Genomic DNA, 21401 nt, shown 5'->3' with positions numbered 1-21401 from the left:
CAGGATGGCATTGTTGAAATGCAACGAATAACAAAACCAACATGGCTGGAATGCAGTTCGTCTCTGAACTTCCTCAGCTCATTTTGAATGGCATCACGTTGGAGTCATGTTAGTCGGCAGCGTCAGCGCCGACGTCTTCATCTCCGCTGAGTGACTTCACTCAGAGCTTTCTCCCACCATGACTCAGTTTCCCAATATCACAACACACAGGTGGGGCAGGGGTGGGAGGGGGTGGGGTGGGGGGGGGGCATGTGATATTACAGGCAAGTCTGTAAAAAGACTACAAAAGTCACAGTACAATAAAAATATATGTAGCTATATAGTACAACCAGGCACACACATGCCAACTGTTCAGCTAAACTGGATACTTTGTTTGTACAAACGATACATTTAAGAACTAGAAAAGAGGTCTGTAGCACCTTAAGGAGCTTTAGAAGTATGTTAGCAGCTTGATCCAATACCAAAATATATTGCAGTATTGCAGTGTTTCTTACATACACATTCAATAAAGTTCACTGGTACCACTGAAGCTTATAAAGAAGTTTGACATGAATTGCTGAAGGTCTGTGCCTCTCACTGAAGAGCATCTCCTGTTCACCACATGACTGTGGGAGACATTCTGTTTTTGCTGTTCATCCCAGAACACTTTAGATTAGCTTTAGTTATGAACTTGATCTGATACCACACTCCAAATTTGGATCAACTTTCTTCAATGAGCTTTTTTTTTTTTTTTCTTTCACCTTTGATCCACAGTTTGTTGCTTTTATTCTCCCATTAAATCTCTGGATTCTGTCATATAGTCCATATAAGTTATACATCAAGTTAAATTTAGCTGATTGGAAAAAAAGTTGTGTTCAACAGCTTTCAGACAGTAACCAATACGAAATCAAGTAGTATTTTTTTTCAAGATGTCACACTGAGGTCAGAGGATGACTGAATAGAACAGACACCATCCTGTGAAACATATATCCTGTTTGTCTTTTTAAAAACTAATTAAACAACCCATGACCAGAGGATTTAAGTAAGTGCTATATAACAGTCCATTTAAGCTTCATTATTGCCTGTGCTCTCATCTAAACCAGCGGTTGAATAGTCAAAGAAGGCCTTATGCAAAACCTTGCCCAAAAAAATATCTGTGTTTAAGGTACATTATTTGTTAAAAGACCCCTCAATGAGATACACAGAACACTTGTGCAAGTAAAGCAAAAATGACACTTTGATAGGAAAAACACTGGCAAAATTGTACCTGTAAAAATAAAACATTTTATATTGTATTTACATGTTATTGTTCTCTAAAAGAGCTAAATATATCATCTATACATTTGTAATAAAGGTTTTAAACATAAGGTATTGGAGGAAATAAAGGCATTCAATTTACAAAAAGTGCTATGATTACAAAAAAAAAAAAGTAGCGGCTTGCTAACATCTCTTGTAAAACCACAACCTTCACAAGATACAAATAGCAAACTTCCATAAATGCTTTGAAACATTACACATTCAACTCTACATTTCACACAACCCAGAAAATATTGTCTCCATTCAGGTCTCACCCAATCCTGTCATTCAGGAAGGAAAGAGGAGGCAACAGGGCGACTTAACACTTCTAGTTCGTCATCATTTTTGAATCTCCGAGTACAAAAACAAGATGAGTATGTGAGGTAAATGATAACACTATTGGGTTATTTATGCGTCGAGCATCTCATAGAGCTCATAGAGCTAAGATGCACCATCAGTTTACTGTTGTTGACTACAGGGAAGAGTCAAAGTTGGACGTCATTTTTTGCAGCCTGTTAAGTTCACATTTTTGCCATATAGCGTGCAGTCCAATGTCTACTGAAAGACGTAAAAATGTCTGTTCCACACGTATTCTTTTTGTTGCTCAGTTACTTTGTTTTAGGGCTGGGTACAGTTTGGTACCAATACCAAAACTAGATAGATTTTGATGTCTTCCTTAAAAATATATAAAACTGGTTTATCAGCAAATGGAGTTTGTTTAGTAGTCATCACTTGACTAAGTGTGAAACTTCAGTCATGTGATAGATGTGACATTTGAAACACAAGTAGCCATACAAAACTTTAAGTCTTAAATTGGCAGTTATTTGATTTAAATCATGATCTATCTGATCAAAGAATAAGTGAACGACATGAATCTGATCAGATGTTTGATACCAGCTTTCAGTACTTGACAGTTTTCAATAGTGTGCGCTACAAACACAAGCAGCACCGAGTACTGAGCTTTGATACCCAGCCCTACTTTGTTGGGTAGTGACTGCTAGCAAAATGGTAACTGTAAGAGAAAGGCGACTACAGTCACTAGTCTATCTAGCAACAGCTAAAAAAAAACACATAGCTGGATTTAGACTAACAACAAACTCATACTAAGCAGCATTATATGAGCAGCAACAGCTGGAGTAACTACTGAATGCAAAACGAAAAATCTGAATGTACAACACAGGTAATGGCTGTTACTAACATGTCAAAGCAATGATCAGAGCTAAACTGTAGTCTACTCTCTGATTCTGATAACAGTTTGTTATCAAAAACCTCAATCTTCCACATAAAGATCCACTTAATATCACATATATATTCTGGATCTGCTTGTTCCAACACTTCATTGAAGGTACATATGGCATGTACACTGAGACTGGACACATTTCCAGCATGACACATATCAGTGGAAATGCTGGGTTCTTTCATAGAATTTAGAGGTTTGTAAGTGACAAGTGATGCTGGTGGACGTTACTGTAATGGGAAACAATGTATAAAAATGTATGTATTGGCTCCCTGTGGGAAATGACGTATAAAAAATATATATATGCATTTTGCATCTGTTCTGACAGAGCCATTATTTGTGCCATTTTTAAAAACGCCCTTTCATATTTTCCATATTATTTTGGAATCACAGCAATAAGCTGATAAGTTAAAGTATGGCGTGAAATAAGGCACAACTTCTGCTTACAATGTACGGGTTCAAAATATGATAGTGTTTGTACTGGTGACTGAGCGCTGCGGCTACTGTTCATGACTTCATGTTGACAGAGGATGAGGTGGAAGAGGACATTTCTATCTGTGTGGACTCATTGAGGACTCTGATGTTACTGCCTGTCAATCTGAGGAGAAATACAGCTACTGCTCACTGATTCTCTCCACTATTCATGTCCAAACATCAACCTCGGTTTCATTTGCAGTAAATACCATGCTGGGTGCAGCTTCATCTCTCAGTTAACAAAAGCCTCAGACAATCCCGAGGAAGCTAACCCTTTTGCTTCTGATTCTCCCACTTTTACATTGAAGAAATGTTAAGAATATTCTAATGTAGATTCATGTGTGCAATATGTTATCTGGTAGAGGTTTTGTTGTCACACACCCCTCTTGATTGGTCAGAGAGTGGAAGCCCTGATTTGACTGCAGAAAATAATAAAAACACCATCTCAAGGATTGAAAAGGTTAAGGTTCAAAAGATATAGATTTCATCTCAATTTTATATTTTTGGAATTAAAAGGTTAAAAACAAACATATTTTCTTTCCTCCCTTAAGTGGCATCTATCAATACAGATAGTTTAGGTTTGATTTGTCCACATTCTGAGATATGTGTCTCTGCCTCCACTCTGATATCATGGAGATGAATGGTCTTATGCTCACTGAGCTCAAAGAATACAGAAATTCAACTTCATTTGAAAAATTCATCAATGAAAAGTTTTTTCATTAACAATGTCTCAGTTACTGAGGGTGATCCACAGACCTCAGTTAGGTTATGGGTTATCACAGGTCATTTTTCAGTGGTTTCAGCAGCACAAAACTAATTCCATTCACCTCTATACTGTATTGGGGAGGAGGTAGAAGTCCCAGAGGCAGATATCCCAAAAACTCAGCAAAACCACCTCAAATTATCTGCATGATTAGATACAATTCGCGGGACACCTGAGAAAATATGTTTATGTGATTTGAGAGAAGTGACCCTTTCAAGGGTCTGGCCTGAGCCTTGAGGCACGTCCGTGTATTACTGTTCCCAAAGCAGTTGGAACATTCCTCCACCATGTTAAACAATCTATAAACATCCAGACCCTTACACTCTGGGGTTCCCAGTTTAGCTGGAGCCCTCCGCACTGATTTCAGCTAATTTACACACAGTCCTTTAAAGTTTCAAGAAGTAGTAAGTAATGGTATAAATCTACCATACTTTGGCCTAATGGATTTCATTTTGCTGTGCATCTGTGCTCTCTTCCAGCACTGCCCTGCTTCACATTCACACCTGGGGAGGAGCCCAGGTCTTAAAAGTTAAAAGTCAAGTTGTTCTTTATACTACAAGTGTTGCTTCAGAAGCCCAGGACCACTACAGGAAGGAAGGGACAAGGTTGATTATTCCTGCCCACATTTTCAGCTCTCTGGCCACATGCCCCTAAAACAATCTACCATCTTTAACATTTCAGTCTCCTCTAAAGCTAGAAACCACAGTGCTGAGAGCTGAATATATAAACATTGAGGTAAGAGACAATGAATAGTAGACTGCTGATTGTGAGCTTACAGGGATTTTTATGGCTAGGTTTTCTGGGAGATAGAATGGGTTCTGCTATCTTACATATTAACGCTTTGATCTTGAAATATTTTATCTTTACATTTTGTATGTAGGAATATGGTACTAACAACCTTTCAGAGAAGCTTTAGGATGAACACTGTGATGTCTGTAGTTAGTAAGACAGGCCGATATCTAGGAATTATGAGCTTCCATCATGTTAGAGTGCAGTAGTGACACACAAAGGATTTGACTGTAATATCTATTCTAACTTAATATAGTAGATGAAAAATAATGCCATGCAAGCCAACGTAACATTTGAAGGTAATGAAAATATATTTTACACATACACACACTAACACACACACACACACACACACACACACACACATATATGTATGCTCTGAACTTCGGAACTACTCATCACATTGTTGGAAATACCATTCTCCAGTGGAATAGGTTGCAACATTTGTCTACGTACTGTGAGATGCTAATATTTAATAGCTGTTATCATTAAAGAGCAACTTGACAGCAGCTGAAAAAGATCTTGATGTTGACCTCCAGTGGTTTCATTTGTCACCCTGCTGCAGTGACGTAGAAGTGTACTGCAGGGTGTGTCAGAACACCGTAACATCACTGTTGGGTGAGGTTACACGTGCAACAAAGCATACTTCTGACCATGCCCGTCAGTAATGCTGGCTGGGTCGGAGGTGAAACGCACTGTTCAGTTACTCTTTAACTTGAGTATCAACTCTGGATATATTCTGGGAAATCAAATATGAAGCCACATGACTGCAGTTCATGAAGAATGTTGCATATAGCCTGAGGTTTTGGGGGCCGCAGGGTCAATTACATATTAAATCTCTGCATAAATTTGCATGTAACTAGAACTAGAGCTATTCCCTTTGTCCTAATTTTGTATTTCAATGACTATGTAAGTGTAAACAGCATTACAGCATTGTTTCTCCTAGCTCTGTTGTTAACGATGTCATGTTTTTAGCTTTCAGAGAGTTCATGTTATAAAGCTTATAGTCAAAGCTTATAGAGCTAACATGTGTTTTCTCTTTTACTGGGTGACTTCCTCTTAAATCTAAACACAAAGTGGAGCCCTGCCAGAGGAAGTCAGAACACGTGGCTGTGCACATTTATTTTCACCATCAAACCGGTGAACTGATGCTGAACTGTGAAGTATTTTGGAGCGTTTGCATTGTTTCTGCCTGTGCTTCAGGGGGACCTGCGTTCTGAGTTTTAATGGCAGCAGAAGCCTCGCTGTAAATGGAAATGACTACAAAAGATGTGGCACAGTCACTCAGAAACGATGTTCTGTCAACATTTGGAGTATTTGTTTCACATCCCATTCTTTTGGCTAAATAACCAAAATAGCAGCAAACTGTGGCAGTTCCACATCGCATTACAATGACTTCATTTACTACTGAGGAGTTCCACACTGGATGAGAAAGAACAGAATTTGCTTATTTTATATTTATATTCTAGATCTAAGTGAGTTTAAATATTGTGGCTGGAATATTTGCTGAACAGGACACTATTTTGTTATATTTGCCATAAATTAGGCAAGTGCTGATATGTGCATATTGGTGGTGCACATTGAGATTAATTAAAGTTTTCTTAAGATATGTCATGTTTAAAGTGGGGTACATCATCTTAAATTCGGAGGATGTGACATTTTTTTTCTAAGTCAAGGGGAAGGTCAAATGAAATATGAATAACTCTGGGGAGGCTGCTTTTTGAAAAAAACAAACATTAGGTTCAGCCTCCTTCTCCAACCCAATCATTTCTGCACAGTCTCTAATTTGCATTGATATGGTTTATTTTTGCATACCACCCTGTGCAGTGATCTTTTATGATACGTAAAAAACTATGATACTATGTACCATATAGAAACACTTAGAGATTATTACTTGCTTTCTCATCCTGTCACTACTTAAGAGAAATTTCAGTCCAACATTCACAAACAAATCAATCTAACTCTTTACAGCCTTAAGCATGAAATGAATCATCAATGGCCAGCCTTTGTATCAGAGGCTCTCTGAGTTGTTTTGGCACTACACTTCTTAGAAGTCTAAATCTAAATACACAGGTGCTTGAGTGAAGACAGGGAAGCAACACGATCACGATCTGTGCGATTATGCATTTTTGCAACTTCTTTTTTATAACCTTAGAGAAATAAAGCACCGACAAGGGGAGAGTGGAAGAGCTCAGTGGACATGTTCAAAACCATCAGCGATGACTCACTGAGCCTGGTTTAACTTGTGTGTGCTGTAGCTCTGTGGTATTCACTCCTACAACAAGACCAATAGGGTAGTTGATATGATCCTTTCCAACTGGATAAGCCTGTGGCACAGAGACAGTGAACGGCTATGTGTGTTTGTGTGTCATGGTTAAGAGCGTAATTTGTCAGTTTTCTTTGTGGAAACTGCTGCCTGTTGACCCAGATACATGCTTGATCTTAACTCTCTAAACTGGGGATGCTGTGTGTGTGTGTGTGTGTGTGTGTGTGTGTGTGTGTGTGTGTGGTGGAGACAGCACTAAGGGCGGGAAACTTTCTCTATGTGGTTGTTGCACTGATGAGATTAGAGAGATATGTCTATTTCAGCTACCTGAACAGTCTAAAGTAATGTTTCAGCTGCTAGCAGCCAGCTCTGTCTGTGTTTGGTGGACTTTGGTTTGGTTGGAGAACTAAAAAGCTCCATAAAAAGATGCATTTCAGTTGTGATGAAAATATCCCCACTGTTGGAGAGTTAAGATCAAACCAGCAGAAAAACTACCGACCAAAATGAAATGTAAAATTGTAATACTGTTGCTCAGTAGTTCCTGCTCAGTACTTTGTCTGTAATAAAGTGGATTAACTCTCGAATTTGTGTATTGATCAAAAAGGACCACGCCATTGTTTTTGCATGTTTTAGCCTATTTACCACTAATCACATAGACTTTCATTTATAACATGTTTGAGATGTTTTAATTGAGTTTTCTACCTTCTGTGAAGCTGTTGGTTTCCAATCATTTCTCTATGTAATGGAAATAAACTTGCAGAGACTTGTGTAATCCAACACAGTAAACATCAGGTCTGCTCTTACCGCTGACAGGTGACGTTACTGTATTGCATGGTGATGCAGCTGTAAGCGCATGCGTTACAGTGATGTCATTGACAAAAATACAGCAGACATGATCTCTGTAATGGATTCTGTTACTCAAGTTAGTTGACTTCCATATGGATTAGAAATGAATGAAAAAACCTGCCGAGAAAATTCATTCAACAATCTGGTATGCTTTGGAAAATGGTCAGCAGTCATTTAGAGTACATGACCTGCTAAATTGTTGTAAATGGGCTAAAACATCTAAAAACTACAGATTGGTCCTTTAAAATCCTACCAAATATAACCAACATTAAATATAGGTCAACTGTGATGCAAGACAACGTTACAAAAGTTCAAAGTGCTATAAGAATAACAATATACATCGCAAATTCTGCATACTAAGGTCAATCTATTCCAAAAAATGGGGGGTTAGGTATGAAAAGGAAATGTCACTGCAATCTCATTACTGTTAGAATTCATCTAAAACTCTCCAAATCCCAAAAAAAACCAAATTAATTTATAAACTGACACAGCTCTGGCTGTCATCATTAGCTCTGTTCACATTACTGTGGAAAAACTGCTGTTGCTCCATTATATTGTGTGGCGGTGTGTGTGTGTTTTTTTTTCTCTTCTTGGTGACTGCCCTGTGTTGATGTATGTGGCGCAGTGCACAGAGCAGGGCTGCACTGAAATTCTCATTTTCGTTGCACTGTGAACACAAGCTGTGCTCGTTCTACTGATTGTGCTGCAATTAAAGACACACTGTGATGGACACTGAAGCCTGTAGGAAAGTCATTTTGTGTGGGAATCAGAGGAGGACATGAGAGGTTATAAAAAATTGCAAAGTGCAAGAAACTAACACTAAGTATTTGAAAATTGCCAAAAAAGTTATTTTCCACAGACCACTCCCCCCCCAAGAATCCTGCGCTGAGCAACAATGCACAAACAGTGCGAGAGCTTGTTTCTCTATTACAATGTGAACACAGCTTTAGTGAATAGTGGAGGTGATGATTTGCCAAATTTCAATAAAAAGGCCTGATAAGTGAAGAAGACATCCCAACAGCAGCCGTTACAAATCTGACTGAGCCAAATCGTGTGTGTGTGTGTGTGTGTGTGTTTGTGTGTGTTGCTGCTGTGTGTGCGCTGATCATCATGTTGTCATACTGAAAAGACAGAGGTGCTAATATCTTCAAACATATGTTGCTGGCATCTTGTTGAGGCTGTTGTGGACATGTAGCTGGACATGTGTGTCAGTATGTGTGTGTTAAGAGTGCATGTGTGCCAGGCGCAGTACATACTGGATCACTGAAAAGCCTGATGGAAGCGGGGCAGTGTGGTGGGTGTGCTCAGGTTGGATATGAAGGAGGAGGGGAGCCCTTGAAGTGGACTCTCTGCAACCTCTGGGCCTTCGGGGGGCTGGGGGGGCAGCTGGACAAGAGGTGTGGACTCTTCATTGGGTGGGTAGGCGACACCCTGACCCCCACTCCCCCCTGCCTGGTTGTACGGCGGCCCGTTCAGCGGCAGGAAGTTGAAAAGCTGTGAGAAGTCCATCAGAGAGGAAGATGAGGCCAGCGAGTCGCCTGCCGCAGAGGCTGCTGCCACTGATGTGGAAATTTTGGACAAGGACACTTCCTCGTTCGCTTCTTCCAGCACGCCCACATGAGACTCCAACTCAAGTTTGGAGGTGGAGAGTTGGGGTTCTTGGGCTGCAGAGGATGAGGAGGGCATGCTGCTCTGCAGCTCCATCAGGTAGGTCTCCAGTTCTCCCTTTAGATTCTGCTCCCGTTCCTGTGAGGAGACGGTGTATGAGGTAAAGTTGGAGCCCAGCGGGTACTTTAAAGAGAAGGGGTGTGCAGGGTTAGGGAAGGGCTCTGTGTCCAGGACGGGGCCTGTGTACATGTTGAGCTGGTGTGGCCTCGGTGTCAGCATGCCCGGGAGCTCACCCTTGATGCCCCCAGACGCCAAGTCATAGACAACGGGCTCCAGCAAATCAGCTGGCTCAGTTTTTACCCTCAGCAGCTCCCGGGCGTGGCTCTTCTTCACGTGACGTGTCAGGTGGTCCTTCCTACCAAACCGCTGGGCACAGTACTGACAAAGGAAGTCCTTGCGTCCCGTGTGCACCACCATGTGGCGCCGCACATCTTTACGGGTGTAAAATCGCCGCTCACAATGCTCACAGCGATGCTTTTTCTCTTTGGTCCCGCCAGAGGACTTCCCAGCGTGTGTTTTGAGGTGTTCCAGAAGCACTCCGGTGCTGGGGAACGGCTGCAGGCACACTTGGCAGGTGAGGTCTCCACTGTTGGCGGCATGGAGGGCGAGGTGGCGCTTGAAGCCCAGCTTGGTGTTATAGCTCTTGCCACACTCCTGACAGGTGAATGCCTCCTTGTATGGGTCGTGAGTGTGTAGGTGATTCTTTAAGTGATCCTTGCGGTGGAACATTTTCTCACAGTATGAACACTTGTGGTTTTTTTCTGGCGAGTGAGTTGCCATATGCCTTGGAACACAGACACATTCTATGAGCACTCAGAATTGTTGCAATCATGTTTTAAGTAGGCATGCTTTATATTACACTTAAACACAACAACCTGAAAACTAGAATTCATCAACACATACTGTGACTACTACAGAGCACTATGTTATCAAATGTATAAAGAGAAAAGCAACATGCTGCAGCCTGCTATACACTGCTGCTTGTCTGTACCGTAGCAGCTTGTATTTGGAGACGAAAGCCTTGGTGCAGTCGGGGTGGGAGCAGCGGTAGGGTCTTTCTCCTGTGTGAGAGTATGAGTGCACCTTCAACTTCTCCAGACTGTTGAAAGCTTTCTGGCACTCCTGGCAGGGGAAATTCTTCTTCTGCTTCCCCTCTGCTCTCCTGCGCCTCCCTGTGGGTGGTGCGAGCTTGGCTTTCTCCAGGACGTGGTCGCGGTGGCCCTGGGTTCCCGTGGCCATGGCACCCTAAGGCAGACCAGTTACATGGACAGGGGCGCAGTGCCCGACTAGTACTGATGCAATTACTCTCTCCAGTTTTATGTGCTCAACACCGCCCGGACTCAGGGGCCTGAGAGAGAGAGAACAGAGAGAAAAAAGAATCACTATGAATAGTTCAGTTTGTGGTTGTGAACAGAGCTGCTGGAATCACAAAAGACATTGACACCTGAATCTAAATGAATCAACAAAATAATACTATAACTGAATAATATAACAGAGTAATCTGTGTTTTTCTTCTTGTTCCTACAGTCGGATGTTTGATCTTCACTGTACAGAATGATGGATGTGCAGAGTTTGTTTTCACTTTCATCTTCTGAGAGTGGAAAGTTTCTCTGAGTTTACTGGAAATCTGATTTGAAGGGGCAGGCCTACCAGTATGATTTGTGACATCACAATTAGTTTGGAGCCAATCGTGGTCCTGTATTCAACTTACACACATGTGATGTGGAAACTTGAAGCCTCCAGTGCACAAACACTGAGAATGGACTTTTACAGTGAAGGAGGAGACAGGACAACTTTTGAAATGAAAAATACTCATATTCATACATTCAGAATTTTTGATGAGGGAGAAGGAGTAGATGGCAATTTAAGAATTTTAATAAGATAACTGAAGGTTTTTGTGGAAAAATTATATCAGACACTAACTGAATTATAAGTGGACCTTTACATTATATTAATGTTCCTAACAAAATCAAACAAAAATGCTGGTCTGTAGTTTTCCAAACCTTGACTGTTGTTTTACATGTTTTATGTCCCACTGAGCCAAATCCCACATCTTTAGCAACAAGAACTGCACAAAACAAGACACACTGGCCTTCATCACTCTACTGGCTTGATAAGCTATAGTGAGATGAAGAGATACTGCCACTTTATTTAAGACACTGGCCTCTAGTTTTATGGCAGTATGTGCTGTCAGAGAGATCAGCAGTGGTATATGCAAATCCAGCGGTGTGTGAGCTGTGGTTGTCCCTCTGTGTCAGCTACTTACATCGTAAACTTCATCACATTTTAACAGATGTTTATCTGTCAAACTTAAGTTCAGCACAGAGATACATCGGCCTCCAGACAAACTGATATTTATCTCCAGCTGCTGACAGAAATCTGAGGAGAAACTTTCACTCCATCAGCTGAGTAATGAAACATTAAAGGGGACATATTCTGCACATTTCCAGGTCTACATTTTTTTTATTCTGGGGTTCTACTGGAATATTTTTGCATGAATTACAGTTTAAAACTCCTTATTTATCTTAAACTGACCCTTTATGCAGCCCCTCAGTTCAGCCTCTGTCTGAAACAGGCCGTTTTAGTTTCCCTATTAGTCCCGCCTCCTGATGAGCCCACTCTGTTCTGATTGGTTAGCTTCCAGAACAGTGGCGTAGGCAGAAATTGTATTTTGGGCGGGCCAATACAAAAGTGGGTGGGCCATTTTTTCCCAGAAAAATTGACTTATAAAAAGTTAGAAGAAAAAAGAACAAACATAGACAAAGTGAAAAACAAGTGACCAGTTTTCTTTATAATGTTCTGATTCACAAAGCCAAAAACAGCAAAACACTGTCTGTCCAACATCCAACCAACAGAGTACACAACAGTACAGACAAAAAGTGCTCTTTTATAGCCTACCCAGCCTAAAATACAGTATATTTGCACCAGCAAGATTGGCTGTGTATTGGTTCTACAGTACACATTACTGTTAAATTAAATTATTATATTAAATTAAATATTTTATTGCACAAAGTGGCAACTAAACATAAACCCAGACAGCAGAAAAGGTGTTCACTTAGACAGAAATCGCACATGTAACATATCCCTGGTGCATTCAGTATAGTCTACAGCCAGAGTGGATTCAGTACCGGTTCGCTCATGAAAAACAAAATCTGAGTTTGAGTTTATGAAATACTCCAAATGAAGAGAGACGCTGTGTGCATTTATGCATAAGACACAGCAGCATAACTTCACTGATTATTTAAATCTCCTGACATGCCGACAGGATTAGTCAGGATCTAATGTTCATTAATGTTCTTTGTTTTTCTACAGAACATTAATGTCTATGTCACACACACAGTCCAGCTTCTTACAGTCATATTTTTTGGGGTAAAGCAGTCTTTTTTCAAATAACACATTAAAAACTTCATATAGCCATTGTTGAAGCATCGCAGCCTGTCTGACAGCCTGTTGTAGGTTGCTATGGTTACGCTGGGTGTGCCAGCTTGAGATTTAGATGGCACAGGCACATCTAGGCACACCAACGGCTACACGTGTGTTCCAGAGGCTTCGTCTCAGCCAACTTCCGGCCGTGAAACAAACAGTAGTAGTAGGATTTCACTACTTTTTCTTGTTCTTTTATTCAAAATGTCAATTTTTCAAATCCATTTGTACATGTTCGAGCTGAAATCCGATCCGAAATATGAGAGTGGACAATGCAAACAACACATGGAAAAACCTTAGCAGCAAAGGCCATGGAATGGACGGCCATTTATGGGCATGTGCGTCTAACAGGTGGAAGCCCTGGCTTTTGACTTGCAGGGAGTATTTCTACATACATTAACATCAAACTTTGGAGGAAAAAGCAAAATATGACCCCTTTAAAAAAACAACATCATCAATCATTATAAATCTGGAGTACAAGTTTACTTATTTATCATTTTAGGACCTGTATAATATTCCAAATTACAACATATCTGACATACGTGGATTTGTGTGTTATTTCTAATGTTACTATTTTCATATTTTAAAATATTTGTATCATATTTCTCTGTTGTCAGTATTACATTTAAGGTTGAATCACCAACGGCATAGAGCAGTCAACTGCCCAGTCGGTCAGCAGAGCCCAAGGGGGCCCAAAAATTCCTCATCAATTGGTGTTGGTAATCTGATTAGCAGTGCATTCCCCGATTACATCTGTAATTAAAGTACAATGTCAGTGAAGGCAAGCCTTGCATTATTATCTCATGATATGGCCCTGTCATGTGCAATGTAATTATTAAGGTCCAGGTGTAGAATTTAGTGGCATCTAGCAGAACGGACTTGGCAGAAATGGAATATAATATTCATAAGTATGATTCAATTAGTGTAGAACCCCATGAAAATAAGAATTGTTGTGTTTTGTTACCTCAGAATGAGCCCTTTATATCTACATAGACAGCAGGTCCTCTTCCATGGAGGCCGCCATGTTGCACCACCATGTTCCTACAGTAGCCCAGAATGGACAAACCAAACACTGGCTCTAGAGAGGGCCTTTCATATTTTCCGCGAGTTTGATAGCCACAGTAGGTTCTCCTACATGCTTGGAAGGGGAAGGGGGTAGGGGAGGGGGAGGGGTTGCAATCTGCAACCTCATCACTAGATGCCACTAAATCCTACACTGGTCTTTTAAGATCTTTATCATTTTAGTTCATATTATTCTTAAAAATTATATAATACAACACGCTCAACTCATAATCATAAAGCCGGGTGCTGAATCCTTGACGTATTGAAAATGAATGAAAAAGGGGGCTAGGACAGCACACCTAGTATACCATTTCTAATTTTTAATTGCCACATGGATGTTTGGGGCTGGCAATCTATTAAATTGGAAGGGCGCCTGGCCAGAAACGTCCGTGTGGCAACTCAAAATTAAAAATAGTATACTAGGTGTGCTGTCCAAGCCCCCTTTTTCATTGAGTTCATATTGTTCACATAGTCCATATTCCTTGATACAGTTGTGTTTCATCAACTGAGGTCAGGTAGTATTATTCACACACACAAGTACTGTATATTGTCTGTTCTCTGGGTACCTAGGCTTATAATGAAGCTTCCATGTATAGTCTGCACTTAATAGGAACGGGGGACATATACAACACAGAGTTGGAGTGGTAGGCCCCCTTAATGAATCCAACATGGTTGGATTAATTTATTTGGGCGCCCCAAAATAAATTATTCCAACTATGTTTATACCTTGTGATTTGATCCACATTTATCTTCAGTTTTAATATGGACCATGCATCTGTGTGTCCTATAACAAGGAGAGTAGTCAGAATATTTAGAACACACCCACATCAGCATGGACACACCACGCCCAGCAGTCAGAGCCAGCACACACACTTGGGATTCACCAGGAAAAAGTTGCATTTCTTGTTTTGTTGGGGTTTTTTTGGAGGGAGGGGGGGGGGGGGGTTGTCATGCTATATCTCTTTTAAACTGAATGGTATATCACCCACTGCAGATATTGATCATGATGTCATACAGATGACAGTGTGGCTCATTAATAATACTGATATGCAGGTAAATTATTTGCATTCCGATTTCAAATGACTCTCACAATTATACTTTCAATTCCTATAGAGTCTAACATATCTGTCATCACTGGACTTAAAGGACCATACCAGTGTGTCTGTGCTGGTCTTGTTCTTTTAGTCTTAAAGATGTTTCATCATTGAGAGTCTGAGTGTGGGTCCTTCCCACCATCATATCACATGACAGTCATTGAAGTCGAGGGAGTTGCTGTTGTCACAATATATAGTATAGATCCACAACTGCTCCCAACAAAGAGACAAATCCTCAGGTCTACCTGCATCTACAGGACAATGGACATTTGAAAATGTTTCTATATGGAGACAAGACAGTTGGTCTGAATGAGTGACAGAGTCCATCTATGTGAGGATGGAACAGCTATCCATGAACACAGGATGGCTTAGAGGTTCAGAAACACAACATCCCTGATTCACACCCAGCCAGGGACCTTTGTTGCATGTCATCCCTCATCTTTCCTTTCCTGTCATCTCTTTACTGTCCAATATAAAAAAAAAAAAAGTGACCGAACAGCAACACATTTCATTACAAGCTGAACAACAGAGCATAGGAGACTGATCAGATAACAGTGATGCTGCTATCTGTTAGATGAAGGTCAGACACAAACTGTAGGAGTGCAGCAAAACTCCACAGAGGCTGTAACTGTGTCAAAAATCACTTCCTTCTTCACTCCTTCACTTCTCCTATCTTCTGCATCTCATAGAATCTCAGTGGTGTACTCTGTAGTGAGCAGTAACTTGAGATTTTGGACACTCATGGATTGTCATTTTACATCATCACTGACGGGTGAAGTGATGTCCCAATGTCATTTGCGTGTCTATAAAATGATCTCTGTCCACTGGTGGAATGTTTGAGAGCTCTCCAAGTGATTTCAGACTGAAACTGAACTTACTGCTTAATTGTTTTGCCTGATATATTCTGTTCTGTTGCCTTGATTATTATTAGTAGCAGAATTTTTTCCTACGTAGTTTGGTCATGTTCTGTCGGGCTGGATGGTGGGCGTACAAACAGCAGGGGTTTGACACCGGAGATCCAGGTTCACAAGCAGTATCCCACGGTGATTAGAATGCTTTGTGGAAGGAGAGGGAAAGATGCTGGTTTTGGTTCAATATTGAGAAGGTTAATGCATCCTGTGTTGGATTTTTTTCAGTATTTAACCAAGACCACCATCATTCTCTAACCTAAAGCAAGTCCAACGAGTTGACTAAGCAGAACCATAAAAACACTAATCATGTTTTAGCTGCTAGATACAGATATTGTAGGAAAATGAAATATGTTGTCAGCAGAGATTTTTGCAGATATGCTCTGTATCAACATTTTGCGACTTGACAGATGCTTTCAATAAAAATGTTTCTCATTGTGTTGATAAAACACTTTAAACAATATTTGCTGTTGAAAATTAGAAGCATATAAAGTAGGATTTTTAGGAGGCAGTGTGGTTAGTATACTGGAGCAGCTGGATGAGATGATGGTCAAACGTCCACAACAGTAAATCCAGAATAAAACTTAGTATCTGCATCTGTCTCTGATCTGGATGACTGAGAACCATCAAAAACATGCTGGAGTCTATTTGTCCAGTCGTGCCATTAAAGTAGGAAAATTCACTTTGAGAGACTTGAAGCTCGAGTCAGATAATCCATCACAGTGAACATCATGTCAGAGTTATGACTGAGCTGCATCCTCTCTTCCAGTCAGTGGGTTAGTCACCCACACATCAAGCTTCCAAAAGTGTCCAATGACACCAAACAATGTCGGGATGAATTTTGGGGAAATGTGTACAAAACATGAAGAATATTTTATTCCATAATTGTTCACTGCAAACATGGATTCTTGAAGCTTAAACACACACAGAATGCATGTCAAACATTTTTCATGCATGGTGGCAAGTTTTGATTTCAATTATGAAATATATTTCTTATGTCAACTGTCCAGAAACCACGTCTATGTCAATGTATCACACGTCAAATGTTGATTTACAGTAACCAGATATAAATCAATGTTTCATGTTCTGAAGATGATAACTTTAAAGTGTGAGCTTCTCAGAGAGGAGAGTCTGATGCTGGTGAAAGCAGCAAATCAAATGACATGTAAATGAGCTGCTGCATACAGAACACATACATGTCCTGCTTCCTTCAGGCAGCTGGAAGGATTTAAACAACTGAAGGAGATGAGTGACACATTCCAGTGACGTCATCCATTCATCTCTTGGCTTATTTTGCATGATGCACTGGGCTTTAAAAAAAATACCAAAGAGACAGAACATGTGCATTTCTGAGTCAGGAAAATACCAACGTGTCACAGCACTGCTTACAATACTCTGCTGTGATGAACCCATCAGATCCACTGTGATGGATTACTTTCATTTACTTTATGTCTCTGCAAGCTGAATTTCACACTGTGTGGATATGAATAGAAACATATGGTGCCGGAAAGACAGAAAAAAATGCATTTAGAATGTGTGCTTGGGAAAATGTTCACCAGTGACTGAGAGACAGAGAAGAGAAGAAAAGGATGCTCGAGGTGAAAGAACAACATACAATAAACGCTATTATAATAAAACTAAAAAACATATACTACAAAAAAACAGGTATACTGTAGTACATGCTATATGTCATAGATAAATACTAACTGTATGTCTTTTATACATAGAGGCACATACTGGTATATGTAATAATAATAATAAGACAGGTCATTTCAAGTATAGTAATACTACAGATACTAATAACATGAAGAAATGCTGTCTCCATCAAAGTCAACTTCAAGTTATCTTTCATGTTGGTCCAGTTTTTTGAAATCTCTCTAATGTACTGTTCATTATTTGAAGTAATGAGCTACAACATATGAAACACAGTCATGCTGTGTAATGTTATCTGGTTTTCATTCTGATACACTATTGATGACATAAAGCTGCCTCTATGCACCTGCAGCAGGTAGCTCATACATGATCACATGATCACATGGAGACACACATGTGACCGCTCCAGTTGAAGATCATTCATACCTCCATGCACCTCTCTTATATATTATGGTTTTTCCCAAAAAAAGCTTGCAGTGTGACAGGTTAGCTCCTCTGCTGTTACTGCAGCGCCTTGTTCCACTCTCAGTCTAAAGCCCCCTGTTGGCTGATTACTGGATCCCATAAAAGAAATACATAGAAATACAAATACATCAGTAGAGCTGCAACCATTAGCCCATTAATCAATTAGTTGCCAATGATTAAATTAATCACCAACTATTTTGATCATCCATTAATCGATTAGTCATTTTTACGAGGAAAACGGATCAATTCTCTGCTTCCAGCTTCTTGAATGTTTCTTGACTTCTCTATGACAGTAAACTGAAGATCTTTGACTTGTGGATTGTTGGTTGGCACTAAACTAGACGTATGAGGATGTTAGCTTGGGCCTTTCTTACATTTTATAGACCAAACAACTGATGGATTAATTGAGAAAATAATCGATAGATTAATTGATAATAAAAAGAATGGCTGCTTGCTGCCCTCTTAATTAGATTGAATTATTTTAGCTTTCATTTCAAACAGTTGTAGCTGCTGCCTTAAAGCAAACAATATCTGAAAGAAACATTTGCATGAAGAGAAGACATTTGGATGAAAGTGTGCAGAATAAGCAGAGAGGAACAACAACAGATAAATAGATCACATCTGCCTCCATACAGCACTAACTGATCAGCTGTCTGCCAGGTAGTTTCTATCCGCTGCCGTCGTTCTCACGTACCAACCAAACATTCTCCTACACATTTTGAAGGAGTAAATTCGCTCCATGCAGCCTACAGCAAAAGCATTCTAGCCATCATAATGTCAGATGAAATCTAAAAAGATAACATATCACTCCCTCTGACTCCTCTTCATCATGGGAAGGACATTTGTGTCTCTTACTGTAAACAAAAATTATCTTAAAAGGTAAAGTGTAAGAAAAAAGCTTTGTGTAACTTGAAAGGCTGAGAGCTGCTAAAAGAATCAATCAAGCATGTGTCTGCAGTCATTCACTAAATTCTGCTAGAAATTAAGAAATTACGGCAAATAACTACACACATAATAGTTCACTATTTGTCAGTAATTATCATTTATGAGTGACTGAAATTTGAAGAACTTATTTCGCTTTTTCTAATCAGTAAAAAAAGTCTTAGAATATTTAGCAAAAAACAAAAAACAAAAAGCATCAGCAACTATGAATTTATATTTCTAATACTATGAAGAACAGAATTTAAAGACTGTTCATTTAGAAATAAGCTAATTTATCACATAAATGAACATTCTATCTTTCATATTTTGTCTTGTTAAGAAATCTGAGCCTTACACATTTTATTCATTTTGAAGAGTAATAACAATAATTATACACTGCATTCATATTGTATCTTTACTGAATTCCCTGAGATTTATCTGAACTTTACCTAATAAATATACTAATTTATGAACAGAAATAAATTGACAAATTATATGTTTTACTCCAAATTCTAGACAATTATTTTCAATGAAGTAAAAGTGCACTTTACCTGAAAGTTCAAACAATTTCAAAACCAAATTCTTGACATGCTATTAATGTGTTTCCTTAGATTTACGTCTAATACTTGATGTTTTCGAAGGCCAGGCTTTCAAACACGGCTTCACAACACACAGTTTCTCTGCTTCAAACACTAAAGTTTCAACAGCAGGATTGAACTGAACATTTCAGTCTAATCACAGTTGCAGTTACTAATCTCAAGACAAGTAATAAAGCTTCTTCAAACTGGCTGCATTCATGCAAAAAATAACCCCGACAGAATAACAAGTAATAGATGAATTATATTATGTCCAAAACAACAACAGCAACGCATTTTAATGTGTCATTGTCAACACATTTAAATTCTTAAAACATCCGTGAACAGATGAGAAGAAGAGAATATTTTTATACAAATGATTTCTTTTTAAGAAATTAAAAAAAAAAAAAAACATTTAAGATCAAACTCTCATTTCTATGAGACTCGATTAGTAGTAACAAGATCTGCAACATTTTTCACTCTTGTCTTTACAAACAAGATGAAACATACAGCAAAGTATATTTTAGCCACAGCAGAATTGAAAGATAAAGTGCATGCTGAATCAGAAAGACATGACACAGCTCTCTACTTCTTCTCCAGCATTAATATTACACATCAAGACTACTGCTAGACTGTATTATTGAACATCACACCATGAAGTACACAGCAATGCAACAGACCACAATCTACATTATTTACAGTCTAATTCCATGTCAGATGTAGAGTTTAGGGTCTTGCTTTAAGGTATAGGACAGGTGGAAACAGGCACAAAGACTGACAACACTGCATCAACACACTTCCTCTCAGAAACTGTTTCAGTGTCAGCTTTCTAACCACTGACACTAACACACTGGCTACTTCAACTCAACAACAAATCTATGCGATGAAGACGACTGTGATCTCTCAACTGACATAGCTTTCAGAGGCAGCAGCTTGTGTTTAATGACAGACTGCTGTTGTGATATCAGCAGCTATAGGGACCAGAGCTAAATGCGAATTACTAATGTACCCAGTGCAACCTGCCACACCAATAAAACTCGACACAAGTTGATTTTTTGGTCTTAAAGAGGCTGTCTGCGACATGCTGGGACACAGGCTGCACCAGCAAATCTTAAGCATTGCCTAATTAGTTTGCCTTAAGTTCTCCCTCCATTTTGCTACTTTATTGACAAGCAATTTCTTGCCGTTTCTTGTTTAGTAGCCTTACAGCGGGTCATAGCCGAACTGTCATCTGTATGACATCATTATCAATACCTGCAGTGGGTGAAAATGCGATATAGCATTCAGCTTAAAAGAGATATAGCATGACAAAATGTCATTGTAGCCGCTACATGCTTGCATTTAGCGTTAGAGTTCTGAACAGGAGATGCTGGAATCGATAAAGATATGTTGACATTGCTTATGATGAAGTCTATATGTGAGGCAATAATACATGTGAATGCAGACAAATTGACATTATTGCTGAATTCAAGTGCGTCTGTGCCTGTCGGTGCTCATCGCACTGCCGATGTTATTATATTAAAAAATATACTTAGTGAAGAGGCTATGTTCAACTTTACTCAACTTTCCTTCATTCTACTCGTTCTGTGGTCGTTAATGTTCGTGGACACGCACCGTCACACTAATATCACCAGTGACATAATTTATTTAATTTTTTTTTCAATACTTGTGCCTTCCCTGGGTTTTCTCTGTGGTCCCAAACTGGGTACTGATTAACACAAACTTTTTCCCCAGCTCACCCCTCTCTCATAATTTAAATAACCCCGATATTTTAATTCAACAACTGAGTAACCGTTTACTTAATTTACATCAAACTTACCCCGGACGCTTTAACATCCTTTCTGTCGAGTTTTTCTTGACTTTCAACTATTTTCCGAATTTTTAATAATTTTTTTCTCATATTTTTTGCTAGACGCGGCGGGCCTGAAAATTGTTTGCTTTCCCCTCTTTCGAGCAGCCATTGTGTATGCGCTGCGATGCAA

General features: G+C 39.5%; 1 protein-coding gene across 1 annotated transcript; it reads right to left on the bottom strand.

Moving 5' to 3' along the window:
• Nucleotides 1–237: 237 nt before the first annotated feature.
• plag1 (pleiomorphic adenoma gene 1) lies at nt 238–21370 on the bottom strand. The gene is made up of 3 exons (XM_042399640.1): nt 21239–21370; nt 10310–10666; nt 238–10102 (listed from the first exon to the last, which is right to left on the bottom strand). The coding sequence occupies exons 2-3, from the start codon at nt 10555–10557 to the stop codon at nt 8911–8913; spliced, it is 1440 nt and encodes a 479-aa protein (XP_042255574.1). The 5' UTR covers nt 10558–10666; nt 21239–21370; the 3' UTR covers nt 238–8910.
• Between the last annotated feature and the right edge of the window lie 31 nt (nt 21371–21401).

The sequence above is a fragment of the Thunnus maccoyii genome, chromosome 21, assembly GCF_910596095.1.
Source record: "Thunnus maccoyii chromosome 21, fThuMac1.1, whole genome shotgun sequence".
In the NCBI taxonomy this organism is placed as follows: Eukaryota; Metazoa; Chordata; class Actinopteri; order Scombriformes; family Scombridae; genus Thunnus; species Thunnus maccoyii.
Note: the sequence above shows the minus strand (reverse complement) of the source record. Positions and strands in the feature narration are given on the sequence as shown.